Genomic DNA, 18,167 nt, shown 5'->3' with positions numbered 1-18,167 from the left:
CCCCAAAAAAACATAGACTCTGAGTAAAGCAGATTACCCTCATGGAAGAAGGAATTCTGCCTTTATGACAGCCACTGTACTCAAGGCTGCAACATCAACTCTTCCTTGGGTCTTTCCAGTCTGCTAGGCTCCCCTGCAGATTTCAGACTTGTCAGATTTCAGCCCCCACAATTTCATGAGCCAGTTCCTTACAACAAATCTCTGTCTCTCTCTCTATATGTATCTATACACACACACACACACACACACACACACACACACACACACACACACACGCACACACCTTACTGGTTCTGTTCCTCTGGAGAACCCAAACTAAAAATGTGTTTCAAAGTGATTTCAAATACAAGGAACATAATAAATAGGTATTCACTTTTAAATGCAAGCACCACTTACTAGAGGTAGGAGCTCTGGAAATTTATATGCCACTTCACTTTTGCTTAATAATACATGTAAACCTGCATGAAAGAACAAACAAAAAACAGTATTTCTATCGGTAAAAATCATTTGGAAAAATACCCTAAATATTCACTCAACTTTATATCTAACTTCTTTTATCTTTAGGAACCTATCAAATTACCAATTAAGATAGAAAATGAACTATATTCATAAGAGGCTTTTTATTATTTTTTTGAGATGGAGTCGTGCTCTGTCGCCCGGCTGGAGTGCAGTGGTGCAATCTTGGATCACTGCAAGCTCCACCTCCCGGGTTCACGCCATTCTCCTGCCTCAGCCTCCCAAGTAGCTGGGACCACAGGCGCCCGCCACCACGCCTGGCTAATAAAAGAGGCTTTTCAATGCTTCTCATGAATCTGTTATCAAAGGCACACTTAGAACTAGTCTTAGTTGTATGTACTAGTACACACTGATGACATTTTAAAAGCTATCAAAACAATTTATATACACGTTATGCCAACTTTAAGAGTTGTATTTCACTGGGCCATGGAATTTGTTCCCATTTAAAGTATAGCAGTGAGAGATCCTTCTGGCCACTGAATGGAGAAACTGGCCCTGGAATTCACAGTCTTCACTGATACTGACCTTTGAATTAAGTTCCCCAAAACTTTCGGTTTAGGATCAAAGCCTCCTTAGTTTCTAACCTCAAGGGATCTTGGCTGACTGCAACCTCCGCCTCCCAGGTTCAAGCGATTCTCCTGCCTCAGCCTCCCGAGCAGAGCAGCTGGAACTACAGGTGCACCCCACCACGCCCAGCTAATTTTTTTATTTTTAGTAGAGACGGGGTTTTGCCATGTTGGCCAGGCTGGTCTCGAACTCCTGACTTCAGGTGATCTGCTGGCCTCGGCCTCCCAAATTGCTGGGATTACAGGCATGAGCCAACATGCCCGACCTTCAGTTCATTCTGGGTGTGTTCTGTTTATGCTATTGCTTAAACAGAGGACACCCTTTAAAGTCTTATCGATATATAATGGCCACTTACTCAAGCCTGGTTTGAAGCTTTCTTCATCTAGGAAAACTTGCATTACTAATGCCATTCTAATAGCTTATTCTAAACATTTACTGCTCAAACTCCATTACCACTTGCTTCAAACTGTCCATGAACTGTTTTATGTTGGTTTACTTAGATTTCCAATTAGATTATAAGCAGTTAGGCTAAGGTTTATCAAATACAATGAAATGAATACTCAAAAATATTCATACAACAGCTTTGAGGGAGGTAAAAACCTAGGCAGAAATTAGTACATTTTTAGAGTATTGACTTTTTTCATTGTAGATAACTATCAGCATCAGCTTCCTCCCATAAAATTAGACTTTTTTTTTTTTTTGAGACAGAGTCTCACTCAGATTTTTAAAGGCAGAAGAGATCAGTGGCTCAGTTGGAGACAGGACTCATTACTCAATTTCTTGCCTTATTTTTTTTTTAAGCGCATGTGCAGGGCACGCCATGCTGTACCTGTGTGCTACTTCCCCACGCATGCCTCACTTTCTTGCCTTCTATCCAACACTTTTCCACAACACCATGCCATCAACTGCCTGTGTTGAGGATCGACAGTTCAGTTGCTCAAAATACTTATAAAAACACAACTGGGCCTGAACAAGTTATAGAAATAAGAGAGATTTCTTCTTACGATCATGATTTCATTCTAGGTAATGGTCTATTGTATCATTTTAATATTCATATGTCTAGGAATAACAACTTTATAAGCCTCAGAGTAGGTAATTATCTTAAATTACCATGACTTCAATAATATATCCGTGGCAAGGGTCTATCAGTGGGATAATGTGATAGGTCTCAGAACAATGAAACAAAAAATGCCTTCAGAATGAAAGAGGAACCATTACTACTGACCCCATGTACATTAAAAGGACAATGAAGGAATATTAACAACTCTAGGCCCACAAATCTGATAACTTAGATGAAATGGATCAATTCCTTGAAAGACACAAACTACCAAAACTCACACAAGGAGAAACAGATAACCTAAACAGGCCCGTATCTGTTAAAGAAATTGAGTCAATTATTACTAATCTTCCAAAAACTAAAGCATCAGATGAGATGACTTCACTGGTGAATTCTGTCAAACATTTAAGGAAGAAACGAAACAAATTCTCTACAATCTCCTCCAGAAAAAAACAAAACAAAACAAAAAACACACCCTCACATCACATTAAGCTACTGAGCTACAAACTTCACATAAACGACATATTTTACAATGAGTAAAAATACCTTCAAAATTTCTTTCTGTTCTCTGAGTTAAAACGGAACTAAAGAAAACAACAGTGTATACCTAGAATCAAGAAATATGAAAGCTGTACCGAAACGAGTCTGCAGAGATGGATCAGTGCATATTCAAAGTCTTTGGCCACGTAAGATGGCAGCTTCAGACATTCTACCAATTAATTATAAGTGGCTTATAAATCAACTACTTGAAATTAAAAGAATTATCACCCCATTATGGCCTTGTTCTTGACCTGTTGTGTAAAAAGCTATCAATAAATATATGAAACAGTTCAGAGGGAGAGGAAAAAAAGGAGAATAGAAAACCTAGGGTGGCTTCAAGTGATTAGTAATTGCTTAAGTGACAGATTAATTTGAATGGTAACAACACAGACTTTGAAGCTGGATTCGATGAAATGATAAAACATGTGGTATCTGTAGTTAAGTCTAAAGAAGCACTATGGTATAACGGCTATAAACACGGCCTCTGGTGCCAAACTTCCTCATAATGCCAATGATTCTTTCTTGTTGTGTGACTTACTAAGCAAGTCACTCTCTATGCCTCTGTCTTCCCATCTGTGAAGCAAGCTTAATAATAATACCTACTTCACAGGACGATGTGATGATTGGATAAGTTAATGATGTAGAAATCGCAGAATAACGTCTGGCACAAAGTAAGTATTCACAGATATTAACCACAAACAACAATTTAAAAGATAATTTTAGGGTTTTATTTTAGGGGAAATGCTTTACCTGCAAGTAAGCGAGAAACTGGGAGGTGAATGCTAACTTTTTCTTGGGAAACACAGTATCTGATAGTTTCCACTGAATGTCCACAAATGCTTAGTGTGATTGGCTGTTCACCATCAGTATAACCACCATGACACTGCATCAGTACAGCGAGACATTTCTTGTAAGCTTCAATTAACACTTTTTCCTAAAAAAGAGGGTTTTTCTGTAAGTTACTCAAAAGGTTGAGTTTCTACAACATTGAATGAGCACCTTAAATTCAATGAGTAAGTACCTCAAATAACAATATGGGCAAAACCAAACTCAATCCTCCCTCCCAAATTTGGTCCCTCTTCCAGTGTCCCTCATCTCAGTGAATGATACATTTACCCATATAGTGTAGAAATCTACAAGTTATTCCAATACCCTCCTTTCCCCCATTCCCCATTGTCCAATCTATTACCAAGCTGGCAACTTCATCTTCTAAGTTTCTCTCATTATTGCTACTTTTCTCTATCTCTAGTAACTCCAAGGCATTGCCAAGCATCTCTCTATTAAATTCCTGCTTTGACTCTTGCCCCCTTCATCCATTCTCCATACAGAGCAATTTTAAAAAACATGTAAATTGAATCATGTCATTGTATGGAGAATGGATAAAGGGGCAAGAGTTGAAGCAGGGAATTTAATAGAGAGATGGTAATCTCTAAAGGCATCCCACTTCAATTCAAATAAAATGCAGGCTGAGTGTGGTGGCTCACGTCGGTAACTCCAAGACTTTGGGAGGCCGAGGCAAGCAGATTGCTTGAGCCCAGGAATTCAAGACCAGCCTGGGCAACATGGCAAAACTCTGTCTCTACAAAAAATAGAAAAATTAGCCAGTGTGGTGGTGTGTGCCTGTTGTCGCAGCTACTCGGGAGGCTGAGGTGGGAGGATCACCTAAGCCCAGGGAGGTCGAGGCTACAGTGAGCTGGGATTGCACCACTGCACTCTGGCCTGGATAACAGAGTGAGCTGTGTCTCAAAAAAAAAAAAAAAAAAAAGAATTACATTCAAAACTTCTTTCCATGGCCAAGGCCCTGAAAAATCACTCCTGTGCCCAAATCTCTGTTCTCTACTTCTGTGCTCCAACCACAAACCTTTCTATAGCTCCTAGGACTACTCTAGTCCCTGTCATCACAGACTATAATGCAGCTGTCTTCTCAGTCAGGAATATCATTTACTCTTTGTTCCGTTAACTTTTACAGATTGTTCAGACCTTACGGAAACCTCCCTAACCTCATAATGTATACAGGCTCTCATCTAGACTTCATCGCCAAAGGAAGGCCAAAATAATTTTAAGACACAGGACAAATGTACCAATAATAAAACTTTATTTTTGAATAAATTTATAAACTACCATTTTTATATTCTCAAAGTCTAGAAGGGATTATGGAAAAAAAACAAAGATAGTTATATTAGGGAAGAGACAATTTGGATTGTTTCTTTCTCTATTTTTCAAGTTTTTCCTAAGGCTATAGAATTTTAAAATTTTACTAAGTTTATAGGTGGAGAAGGAAAATATGCTGTTTAATGAACTAAGTATCACCACTGTTTTCTCCAGATCTCCTTGAAATTTACTTAGGATTCTGCTTATTCCTCCCTCTTCCACTTTCCTCCTATTCCCCGCACCTAGAAGAAACTCACATCTGAAGCACACCAGTCCTGCATCATTGAAATGACATGTGTTAATTTCATTTGTAGTGTGAAGGCTGCTTCCCACTCTGGTTCCATTTCAATATGTTGTCCTACTTGACGTGTAATTGGATCCATTCCCTTAAAGGAAGTGAAAAAATTATATATGAATGAAAATTATAGTTGTTCTTTTATATGGAAACCTAAGAAGTAATGTAGAAGAAATATATATTGATTATAAAAACATAGAAGGTATAAGTTATAACACGAAACTTCAAGTACTATGAGAATAGCTTTTAAAATTATGTGTTTATATAACATTCTCTAAAATATAAATTTAGAAATCCCAATAAACGCATTATTTCAGAGGTATCATCCAAGATCTGTTTTAGGCAATAAAATACTTCAATATTTCACTGCAATAATCCTTCCTTTTTAGCTGTATTGTCTATAGAAAAAATTGTTAAAAGAAATGTGACAAGCTTTTAAAATGTTATTGAATTTATAACTGTATTTTATAATAAAGTTTTAATATTATGTCCTAATATGCAGTTAAGTTTTCACAGAGCCTGAAAGAAGGCAAAACAATAAATAGCTTTTAATTAAAATTACCGTTCAGAAACTAGCCTAACTATTCTAGTATGTCAGAACTTATTAAACAATAGAGAATACAGAATACTTCAAGTATCAAAAATGACCAAAGTAGCTATTGTTTTTACAGATACATGAAAAACATAGTAGTATTATAATAAATTAAACACCCATGAACTACCACCCAACCTAGGAACTAGAATGGTAAGTCAGGCCAGACATGGTGGCCCACGCCTGTAATCCCAGCACTTTGGGAGGCCGAGGCGGGTGGATCACTTGAGGTCAGGAATTCAAGACCAGCCTGGCCAACATGGCGAAACCCTATCTCTACTAACAATACAAAAATTAGCTGGGTGTGGTGGCGTGCACCTGTAATCCCAGCTACTTGGGAGGCTGAGGCAGAAGAATTGCTTGAACCTGGGAGGCAGAGTTGCAGTGAGCCAAGATTGTGCCACTGCACTCCTGCCTGGGCGATAGAGCAAACCTCCACCTCCAAAATAAATAAATAAATAAAAATAAATTCAAACAAATAAAAATAAAAATGGTAAGTCAACTTTGGTCATTCCTTTTCTTAAGAAAGCCAGGTGGCTACTAAAGGAATCATAATAGTACTTGCTCAGATTTTTAGAGACGTCACCTATCTTCTTACAGTTATAACTGGTTAAATATACCTGTTCGTTTCTACTTCTAGATTCTGTTTTGTATATAGGGATGTTTCCTAAAAAGAGAATTAAACAGGGGAAAAAGGTCTACACTGTATTATATAAATATCACATGAAGGAGAGAAAAAGAAACATGGAAACATTAAAAAGCAAAATCAAAAACGACTACAGTTTCTCAAATAACTTGACTATACTTCCAAGAAAGCATATTAAAAAAATAAACTTGTAACCTCTAAAGAAAGAACATTAGTGGAAACCAAAGAAATACAAAAGTGGCTGGCGCAGTGGCTCATGCCTGTAATCCCAGCACATTGGGAGGCCGAGGTGGGCGGATCACTTGAGGTCAGGAGTTTGAGATCAGCCTGGACAACTTGGTGAAACCTCGTCTTTACTAAAAGTACAAAAAATAGCTGGGCATGGTGGCAGGTGCCTGTAATCCCAGCTACTCAGAAAGCTGAGGTCAGAGAATCACTTGAACCCAGGAGGCGGAGGTTGCAGTGAGCCAAGATTGTGCCATTGTACTCCAGCCTGGTCAACAGAGTGAAAAACTATGTCACAAAACAAAACAAACAAACAAAAAAACAACCCCCAAAACTGGCCAGGTGCGGTGGCTCACGCCTGTAATCCCAGCACTTTGGGAAGTTGAGGTGGGTGGATTACTTGAGGTCAGGGATTTGAGACCAGCCTGGACAACTTGGTGAAACCCCCCTCTCTATTAAAAATACAAAAATATAGCTGGTGTGGTGGTGTATACCTGTAATCCCAGCTATTTGAGAGGCTGAGGCAGAATATTCACTTGAACTCTGGAGGTGGAGATTGCAGTGAGCTGAGATTGCGCCACTGCACTCCAGCCTGGGTGACAGAGTGAGACTCCATCTCATAAACAAAACAAAACAAAAAAACCAACACAGAACCCAAGAGCAGTAGATGCCGGAATCTTTGCTGGGATCTCCTTTGCTCCATACCTTTCTAAGAATCTCCAATTAAAGAGGAGCTTCCTGGTCAGAATTGTGGCCATTCAAATTGATCTTTTGGAAATGTGCACGAAATGAAAAGATGTGCAGACAGAAAGCTGTTCATTTCAATGAACAACAACAACAACAACAACATAGAAGCCAGGCCTGGGCCTGTGCCTGCGCCTCTAGTCCCAAGCAACTTAGGAGGCTGAGGCAGGAGAACTGCCAGAGCCCAGGAGTTCAAAGGTATAGTACACTATGGTTGTGTCTATGACTAGCCACTACACTCCACCCTGGGCAACACAGTGAGACCCCCATCTCTTAAAAAGAAAAATTTAAAAAAAAAAAAAAAAAAAAAGAGAAAAGAGAAAAAAAAAAGGAAAAAGAAAGTGTAACAGTTTTTACATACCTGCATACATTTTAGTAATTCCAAAAAGGCATCAAACCCTTCTAGGAACTTTTGCCTCAGCTCATCTGACCATTCAGTTGGTTTGCTAATTAACACATACCTGAACAAGATAAAAGTGACAGTGGCAATTAACATAAACATTGACTTTCTATAAATTGCAACTGGTTTAATAATTAAACGAAAACTTACTTGAGATCTAAAATAAGGCTCTGTACTCTCCTAAATTTGAAGGCTTGTAAAGCAGTGTATCGTTCAAACTGAAATCTGCCCTGGGCATCTCGATGTCTCAAATGATCCATAAAAGTCTTAATGATAATGCTCATCAGGTTTTCTTCTGTGATGAGCATTCGAGCCTAAAAACAAAGTTTATCAGAGTGCATGGTAATCAAAAACTATGTACTAGGAAGACTAAAAGAAAAAAGTCACCAACATTGTTTAGCTCCTTCAGTTTAAACCTTTTTCAACACAACTATACATCATAAATGCATTACTGTGTATTTCTAAATAACAATTACTTACTCCAATTGCCACGTGTATGAAGCAACAATTATACCAGATGCCAGAAAGATGCCAGAATGTTAGAAGACAGTTCCAAGGCTCATTACTCAAAGATAATTCAGGGTGGGGGCTCTGAATCAGGCTGCAAATTTTCCTTAACTGAGACATTTAGACACCTATAATGGTATGGTATAGTTATTCTAGGATCCAGAGGTTTATGACATAGATTCTCTAGAACTCAGTATGAAACAATATTTTCTCTTAATTTCCTTAGTTGAGATTTATTTTTTCTTTGTGTGTGTGTGTGTGTGCATGTGTGTACATATATACATATTTTTGAATAAGCAAATACATGTAAATGATACTAAATGCAACAGAGAGTCTCCTAGCTCCTGAGGTCTTCTTTCTAAAGGCAAACTCTGTTTTTTTTTTTTTTTTTTTTTTTTTTTTCCTGAGGCGGAGTCTCACTCTGTCACTCAGGCTGGAGTGCAGTGGCGCAATCTCGGCTCACTGCAAGCTCCGCCTCCCAGGTTCATGCCATTCTCCTGCCTCAGCCTCTCCGAGTAGCTGGGACTACAGGCGCCCGCCACCACACCCGGCTAATTTTTTGTATTTTTAGTAGAGACGGGGTTTCACCGTGGTCTCGATCTCCTGACCTCATGATCCGCCCATCTCGGCCTCCCAAAGTGCTGGGATTACAAGCGTGAGCCACTGCGCCCGGCCAGCAAACCCTGTTAATCGTAGTTCCTTGCATATTCTTGTAGAGATGGTATATGTATGCGTATTTTACATATGTATAATTACAGAGCCTGTATTTATATATATATATAATTATATAGTATATACTACATAATACACACACATATATAAAATGTATAAATAAAGGGTGTATTAAGTATACACAAGTATGTATAATTATATCTATCTTTTTCCTACAAAGGATAGCATATTATACTGTTTTGTACATTTTTTTACTTGATATGGGACAATGTCCCATATCAGTTCATACAAATGCTCGTCATTCTTTTTAACCAGGTCTACTTTTGTATCAGATTTTATTTAGCCAAGCTTTTACTGGTCAGACATTTGGGTTGTTTCCAGTTTTATGCTATTAAAAAAGATGTTGCAACAAATATCCACTGTGTATAGTTGTAGGAATATTTATAGAATAATTTCCTGAAAGTGGAAGTAATCGGTTAAAGAGTATGCACATAATAAATTTTAATGATATCACCAAATTGTTTCCACAAAGAGGCTTAACAATTTCTCTTTCTACCTACAATGTGGGCCATGCCCTCTCATGCCCTCCATAACACAATATAACTTCAAACACTTTGCTCTTTGCCCTTTTGATGGTGTTAATCTGCCCTAGTAGAGCAGAAAGTCTAACGTTACTTTGAATACTTCATTTTGCACTCTGATACAAAAGATCATGGATCCTCCCCCTGACATTTTCCAGCCTCAATAGCTAATCTCTCCTAGGATTCTAGAGTGTTATTGATGCTGGGCGACAAACAGGTCTCGCGTAAGTCAAGATCAGGTAATTAGCAACAGAAAAAGTTTCATCAAAAGGTAGAACAAGGCCAGGTGCAGTAGCTCACGTCTGTAACGCCAGCACTTTGGGAGGCTGAGGCAGGCGGATTATTTGAGCCCAGTTAGAGACCAGCCTGGGCAACACAGTGAAACCCTGTTTCTATAAAAAATAAAATAATTAGCTGGGTGTGGTGGCATGTACCTGTATTCCCAGCTACCTGGGAGGCTGAGGTGGGAAAATCACCTGAGCCTGGGAGGTCAAGGCTGCAGTGAGCCATGATCACACCACTGCAGCCTGGGTGACAGAGTGAGACTCTGTTTTAAAAACAAAAAACAAAAAAAACCCCAAATAAGTAGGAACAAAAATGCAGAAGACAGAAGTCTAAGAATATACTAAAATTGTATTCTAATATAGATGTTAAATTCTAAAGTCAGCAGATAAGTAGAAAATCTATAAATATAAAACTGAGTTTGAAAACTTCAGGACTTAAAGCAGGCAGTAAGAGGAAGTTTGGTGGAGAGACAACTTAATATTGTTAGAATGTAAACCCCCACCAAAAAGGCACTTACTAGCATTTTTAGTTTCAGGTGAATGTTAACAGAGATGGTTCACATACTGCACAATTTTGGATTGGATTCTAATTGTCTTTAGGGGTGTCAAAAAAAAAAAAATAGGCTGGGTGCAGTGGCTTATGCCTGTTATCCCAGCAAGGGGGGCCGAGGCAGGTGGATCACCTAAGGTCAGGAGTTCGAGACCAGAGACCAGCTTGGCCAACATGGTGAAACCATGTCTCTACTAAAACACACAAAAATTAGCTGGGTGTGGTGGTGGGCTCCTGTAATCCCAGCTACTCGGGAGGCTGAGACAGGAGAACTGCTTGAACCCAGGAGGCAGAGGTTGCAGTGAGCCGAGATCATGCCATTGCACTCCATCCTAGGTGACAGAGCAAGACTCTCTCAATTAAAAAAGTAAATAATAATAGAGTGGTTCATTACTACTACTACTACTACTACTACTACTACTACTATCACTAGGATGGTTCATTACTAATGTCCCATTAAAACAGGAAGTAGCTTGCCACAGTGGCTTATGTCTATAGTTCCAGCTACTAGTGAGGCTGAGGTTGAGGACTGCTTGAGCTCAGGATTTCGAGGCCAGCCTGGGCAACACAGCAAGGCCTTGACTCTTAAAAACAAACATAAACCCCCAAAACCAAAAATAAAACAAAAACCAGGGGAGTTATTCAGGCATTTCTACTTCTAAAAGATAACAAAAGCAGCATAGTTTTCAAAGTTACAAACAGAAAAGAAAAATAAAAGACCTTAGGTTCTCAGCTTTATCACCTTATGCTAAGAAATTGTTGCTAACCTTTCAAAGTAATTTTCAACATTAAATACCAAACATTATTTGGTATTTATTCTTGGTATATATTTCTTGTACTTAACACTTACCCTAAAAAATTAATTTTTTTTTTTTTTGAGACAGAGTTTTGCTATGTCACCTAGGCTGGAATGCAGTGGCATAATCTTGGTTCACTGCAATCTCCTCTTCCAGGGTTCAAGTAATCCCCTCACCTCAGCCTCCTAAGTAGCTAGGATTACAGGTGTGTGCCACCACGCCTGGCTAATTTTTTATATATATTTAGTAGAGACAGGGTTTCACCAAGTTGTCTAGGCTGATCTTGAAGTCTTGACCTCAAGTGATCTGACTGCCTCGGCCTCCCAAAGTTCTGGGATTACAGGTGTGCGCCACTGTGCCTGGCCTTTCTTAATTTTTATGCCTACAATTCACTTTACTTTAAAAAGCACTATCAGCCGGGCACAGTGGCTCACACCTGTAATCTGAGCACTTTGGGAGGCTGAGGTGGGCAGATCACCTTAGGTCAGGAGTTCCAGACCAGCCTGGCCAACATGGCCAAACCCCCTCTCTACTAAAAATTAAAAAATTAGCCGGGCATGGTGGCGGGCACCTATAATCCCAGCTACTCGAGAAGCTGAGGATGGAGAACTGCTTGAACCCAGGAGGCGGAGGTTGCAGCGAGCCCAGATCATGCCACCGCACTCCAGCGTGGATGACAAGAGCGAAACTATCTTAAAACAAAAAGAAAAAACCACTACTACTTAATTATATTAATTACAGTTTTTATTCATTTTATATGATTCATATTCAATTTTGTATTGCAAGGCTCATTACCTATTTAACAGCATATTCAAAATGGGCCAAATTCTCCCGTAAGACTCTGAAAAATACAACTGAATAATAATAATCATCTATGCCTATACTTTTAAACTAAACACGCCATAGCATACAGGGATAATGCTGACTGAACACATATTTAATAAATTAGAACAACTATCATACTCTAATCACTTGAATTATAAGCACTTTTTTTTTTTTTTTTTGAGTCAGAGCCTCACTCTGTCGCTCAGACTAGAGTGCAGTGGCATGATCTTGGCTCACTGCAACCTCCACCTCACGGGTTCAAGCAATTCTCCTGTCTCAGCCACCCAAGTCACTAGGATTACCAGCATCTGCCACCATGCCCAGCTAATTTTTTGTATTTTTAGAAGAGACAGGGTTTCACCATGTTGGCCAGGCTGGTCTCAAACTCCTGACCTCAAGTGATCCTCCCACCTTTGCCTCCCAAAGTGCTGGGATTACAGGCATGAGCCACTGTGCCCGGCCAGTACTGGGTCTTGACCAAACTAAAAATGAAGACTGTGTTAATTGTAAGGTAATTGTGATTCGAAAGGTACCACTGCTATAAAACATTCCACTAATATCTAGGGCAAGTTATTTTTAACCCGGGATGTGCATAATAATTATTAATGGAGTTTTTGGTTTTTTGTTTGTTTGTTTGTTTGTTTTTAAAGAACTATAAAAGTACTCTTCTGCTTTCAGTCATGATGAAGTAGCTCGAGGCTGACCAACATTTCCACCAAGAACAACTAGAAAAGCTTAATAAAAGTAAAAAAAAGTTTGAAATCACTAGAGAGCTGCTGAGACAAGGACTCCGGGAGATAAAACCAGGGAGAAAGAGAACTGCACAAGGAGGTGAGCCAGCATTCTGCAGCTGCTTTTCCCTCAGCATTTGTCTATTCTGGGAGTGGGGTAAGAGGGGATTAAAGATCCCAAGAAAAAAACAAAGCTACCTTTGCAAAAACTGTAACAGTGAGAAAATTATGACAATGAAAGAGATCTGACCTAACTGACTTCATCTTGCCTTTAATCTCCAAAACTGCCCGTATTCATTCCTGGGTGCAGGCCAAACTAACTTTGGGAGGAATGTGGTTTACAGTTTAACTTTAAAACAAAGGCTGGGTGTGGTGGCTCATGCCTGTAATGCTAGTACTTTGGGAGGCTGGGGTGGGAGGATCATTTTGAGCCCAGGAGTTCAAGACCAGCCCAGGCAACATAGCAAGACATTGTCTCTACTAAAAATAAGAGATAAAAAAAACTTAGCCAGGTGTGGTGGCGCATACTTGGTAGTCCCAGCTACTCAGGAGGCTGAGGCAGGAGGCTGGCTCGAACTTGGGCGGTCGAGGCTGCAGTGGGCCACGATTGCACCACTGCACTCTAGCCTGGGTGACAGAGTGAGAACCTGACTCAAAAAACAAAAGAAACCAAAAAAACAAACAAAGATGGTAATAGCCTCTCCCTGAAACAAACTCCCTCCTTGCTTGGGAGCCAGACTGCATTTGTAAAACCAACAAATTAGCCACTAGATTAGAAATTATGGCTCAGAAGTCATGCAGCCACAGGCCAGAAGATCACTAACCTCCCCGACTTGCTCCTACAGATAACGTTACTATTGTAAAACCTAAGATTGGTGTTTGAGGTATTTTTCAGACCCTGCATTCTGAAGGACCTGCTGGAGACACCCAGACTGGTAAACTGGCTTATCTGGTCTTATGGCCCCCACCTAGGAAATGAATCAGCACAAGTGGACAGTTTCAACTCCCTGTGATTCTACCCTGGACCCAACCAATCAGCATCCCCTATTTCCTAGCACCCTGCCCTCCAAACCATCTTAAAAAAACAAAAAACAAACAAACAAAAAACTAGGCTCTAAATTGTTGGGGTGGCTGATTTGAGTAATAATAAAGCTTTGGTCTCCCACTTAGCCAGCTCTCTGTGTACTAAACTCTTTCTCCATTGCAATTCCCTTGTCTTCATAAATCGGCTCTATCTGAGCAGTGAGCAAGATAACCCACGGTGTGGTTACAAAATCTGTACAGAACTGCTATTATTAGGGAGAAAAACTTGCTGAGACTATAGCCGTCCCAGGGTGTTGGAGAGGCCGGAATCCCTGTAAGAAAAAGAGCAGAGGGAACTGAGTTCAATGTTCTTCCTGTTTTTCCCTAAAGACATTTACAAAATTCTGAAGTTACATAAGGAAGCAAGATTAGTGTTCAAGTTCCTACAGAGTGAAAGACCTCGAATTCTAGAGAAGAACTCCGGGCTCTCAATTGAGAACCCTTAGGGAGTTATGTGTCAGGGGTGGGGATGAAGCAGAAGTAAGACTGAGTCTTGTCAAAACAACCTGGAGACATTTAAATCCTTGACTGGACTAAAGTGATCCACCTCACTCTATCTGCTGAAGAGGACTCAAATATGCCATCCCAAAATATGCCACTTTGGCATAAGGACTATTTTGAGCGAAGGCAACTGAGGATAGCAGACACAAGAAAAGCTGTAAAAACAGCATACATTTCCCTTCTGTAAAGTGTCCTCTCACTTTCCAGGAAGGCAAGGGGCATCCTTTGTTACCTAAGTTCATTTGAACTTGCAAAACAAACCTTTCTAAACAACCCTCATTTGCCACATAACAAGATTGTGAGATGCAGTTAAAATTATGCTTAGATGGAAACCTAAGCCTTAAATCATCAGAAAAGAAGAAAGGCTGAAAGTAAATGATCTAATAATCTACAAAGAAATTACATTGGTGGTCACGAAAGAAAAGAAACTACACAAGAATGGCAAAATAAATCTAAAGAAAATACAAAAAGGGAAAGAATAAAACAAAGCAAATGTATAAAAGGGAAAAAATAAGGCCTGGCACGGTGGCTCATGCCTGTAATCCCAGCACTTTGGGAGGCTGAGGCAGGCGGATCACGAGGTCAGGAGATCGAGACCATCCTGGCTAACACAGTGAAACCCCGTCTCTACTAAAAATACAAAAAAATTAGCCGGGTGTGGTGGCAGGCACCTGCAGTCCCAGCTACTTGGGAGGCTGAGGCAGGAGAATGGCATGAACCCGGGAGGTGGAGCACGCAGTGAGCCGAGATTGCGCCACTGCACTCCAACCTGGGTGACAGAGTGAGACTCTGCCTCAAAAAAAAAAGGGTAAAAATAAATCAATGCAACTAAAGGTTGGTTCTTTGAAAAAACTAATAAGCATATACATCTCTAGGCCGGGCATGGTGACTCATGCCTGTAATCCAGCACTTTGGGAGGCTGAGGTAGGCAGATCACATGAGGCCAGAACTTCGAGACCAGACTGGCCAAGATGGCAAAACTCCGTCTCTACTAAAAAAACAAAAATTAGCCCAGTGTGGTGGTGCATGCCTGTAGTCCCAGCTACTTGGGAGGCTGAGGCACCAGAATTGCTTGAACCTGGGAGGTAGAGATTGTAGTGAGCTGAAATCATGTCACTGCACTCCAGCTTGGGCAACAAAGCGAGACCCTGTCTCAAAAAAAAAAGTATACATCTCTAGAAAGACTGATAAGAAAAACATAAAAATTTAAATTTAAAAAAGGATTACAAAAAATACTACAAAACCTACATATCTGAAATGTATTAAATAGAAAATAAGATAAATATTAGGTGTCATTTAAATCAATATAATTGGAAATTTAAATGAAATTAGCAAGTTCCCAAGAAAAAGCATATGTTATTAGAAGGGAAACAAGAAACAAAAAATCTGAATAGTCTTATTAAAAATTTTAACTGGCTATAAAATCATTTCCAGAAAGAAATCTTGAGGCCCAAATGGTTACACTAGAGAATTCTTCCAAATATTTAAGTGGGTAAAGTGCCTTTGCAAATTTATGGCTGTAAGAGAAATCTGATACAGTTGACTCCATCTTTCTAACCTCCAAGCTGTCCTTGGTCATTCTGGGGTGTAGGCCAAACTAACTTTGGGAGAAATTTAATTTGTAGATTAACCTTAAAGCAAGGAATATAATAGCCCTTTCCAAAAGGAAACTGCCTTTATAAAACTAATGAAAGTCCACAAGGTTAAGATGATGAAAGGGGCCTGAATTATGCTAAGATGTAAGTTAAATGATAACCAGCAATCACAAGATTTGTAACTTCCACAATTACTCCTATAGATAACAACACTACTGTAGAACCTAAGAGTGGCCTTTTCGAGATGCCTTTTCAGAGTTTTGCATTACTTGTGATCCATGATTCAACCAGTCCTTTGACCCTCAGCCACAAGTGGACTCAGCACACACCCTAATGATGCCCTCCTCAACCAATCAGCATCACCTACTCCCTAGTTTTCTGCTCACCAAATTATACTTGAAAACCCCTAACCTCCAAGCCTTCAGGGGGAGATTTTGAGTAAAAACTCTGTCTCCCATGTGGTGTGGCCAGCCTCATGTCAATTAAACTCTTTCTGTACTACAATGCTGTGGTCTCAGTGAATTGATTTTATCTGTACAGTGGGCAGGAAGAATCTGTTGGGCAATTACAAAAGCAATAAGGAATAAGTGGTTCACACCTGTAATCCCAACACTTTGGGAAGCCAAGGTGGAAGGATCACTTGAGGTCAGGAGTTCAAGACTAGCCTGGGCAACAAACCAACACCCCCACCCCCCACCAACTCAACAAACACTAAAAAAAAAAAAAAAAAATTAGCCAAGTGTGGTAGTGCATGTCTGTAGTCCCAGCTACTTGGGAGGCTGAGGCAGATCACTTGCACCACAGGAGGTCGAGGCTGCAGTGAGCTGAGATCGCACCACTGCACTCCGGCCTGGGTGCTAGAGCGAGACTTGGTCTCAAAAAACGAACAAAACAAAACAAACAAACAAAAAAACAAGAGCAATACCTATCTTACATAAAATTTTCCAGAAAACAGAACATACTTGCCAATTTAATTTATGAGTCCTCTTTAATCTTAATACCAAAACCCCAAGAGGCTATAACAAGGAAAGAAAATTATCACTTAATCTCTCTCACAAATAAGGGTGCACAAATCGAATCAAGCAATATAGAAAAAGGATAATATACCACAACCAAGTTTGGTTTATTTCCTTAACGCAAAAGTAATAAAACATTTGAAAAAAATTTACATAACCTTATTAACAGAAAAAGGGAGAAAAAAAACGCTTGATCATACCATCCAATGCCTCTCCTGAATTCATGAAAATTAAACACGTACTCATGATTTAACACAAACAAAAACTGGCCGAGTGCAGTGGCTCACGCCTATAATCCCAGCACTTGGGGAGGCTGAGGAGGGTGGATCACGAGGTCAGGAGTTCAAGACCAGCCTGACCAACATGGTGAAACCCCATCTCTACTAAAAATATAAAAGTTAGCTGGGCGTGGTGGTGCACACCTGTAATCCCAGCTACTCAGGAGGCTGAGGCAGGAGAATCGCTTGAACCCGGAAGGCAGAGGTTGTAGTGAGCTGAGATCATGCCGCTGCACTCCAGCCTGCATGACAGAGTGAGGCTCCATCCCCAAAAAAACCAAAAACCAAACAAACAAAAACCAAGCTGGGCTCAGTGGCACATGCCTGTAGTCCCGGGTACTTGGGAGACTGAAGTGGGAGGATTGCTTGAGCCCAGGAATTTGAGGGCAGGCTGGGCAACATCACAAGGCTCCCTCTCTTACCCTTTCTTAAACAACACTACCACCTTAGAGCAAACTAGGAATAGAGAAAATTTCTCTAATTTGATAAGAGTATCTATAAACAATCGAACAAAAACCAAGCAAACAAAACTCCAAAGCAAAACATCATACTTTATGGTAAAATATTAAAAGTTTTCCCCCTGAGATCAGATATGAGACAAAGATTTCTGCTTTTATCTACCACTTGTATTTAACACTGTAGTTGAGGTCCCAGCCAGTATAATAAAGAAAATGAAATAAAATATATAAATATTCGAAATAAGAACTAAAACTGCTGTTACTCATGGATGACAAGTGATATGATTATGTACACAGAAAAATCCAAAAGAATCTGCAAACTGACTGGGCACAGTGGCTCATGCCTGTAATCCCAGTACTTTTGGAGGCTGAGGCAGGATGATAGCTTGAGCCCAGGAGTTTGAGACTGGCCTGAGCAACATAGACCCCATCTTAAAAAAAAAAAAAAAAATCTATAAACCATTAGAATAAATGAATGTGGAAAAAGTGGCTGGATACATGGCTGATATACACAAATGAATGTATTTCTATAAGCAAATACAAAGTAAAGTTAAAA

General features: G+C 39.8%; 1 protein-coding gene across 1 annotated transcript in view; it reads right to left on the bottom strand.

The window, feature by feature from the left end:
• The window catches only part of UBR2 (ubiquitin protein ligase E3 component n-recognin 2), a 127,179-nt gene that overhangs the window by 48,379 nt on the left and 60,633 nt on the right, over positions 1–18,167 (bottom strand). Inside the window, exons 12-16 of the mRNA XM_032140517.2 lie at positions 7,884–8,047; positions 7,695–7,794; positions 5,089–5,217; positions 3,431–3,614; positions 397–458 (exon numbers count right to left, since the gene is read on the bottom strand). Of these exons, the coding sequence (XP_031996408.1) occupies positions 397–458; positions 3,431–3,614; positions 5,089–5,217; positions 7,695–7,794; positions 7,884–8,047 (639 nt within the window). The remainder of the gene's footprint in view (positions 1–396; positions 459–3,430; positions 3,615–5,088; positions 5,218–7,694; positions 7,795–7,883; positions 8,048–18,167) is intronic.

This window comes from Hylobates moloch, unplaced genomic scaffold (genome assembly GCF_009828535.3).
Source record: "Hylobates moloch isolate HMO894 unplaced genomic scaffold, HMol_V3 SCAFFOLD_20, whole genome shotgun sequence".
NCBI classification, from domain to species: domain Eukaryota; kingdom Metazoa; phylum Chordata; class Mammalia; order Primates; family Hylobatidae; genus Hylobates; species Hylobates moloch.
This window is presented reverse-complemented; position numbering and strand designations above follow the sequence as displayed.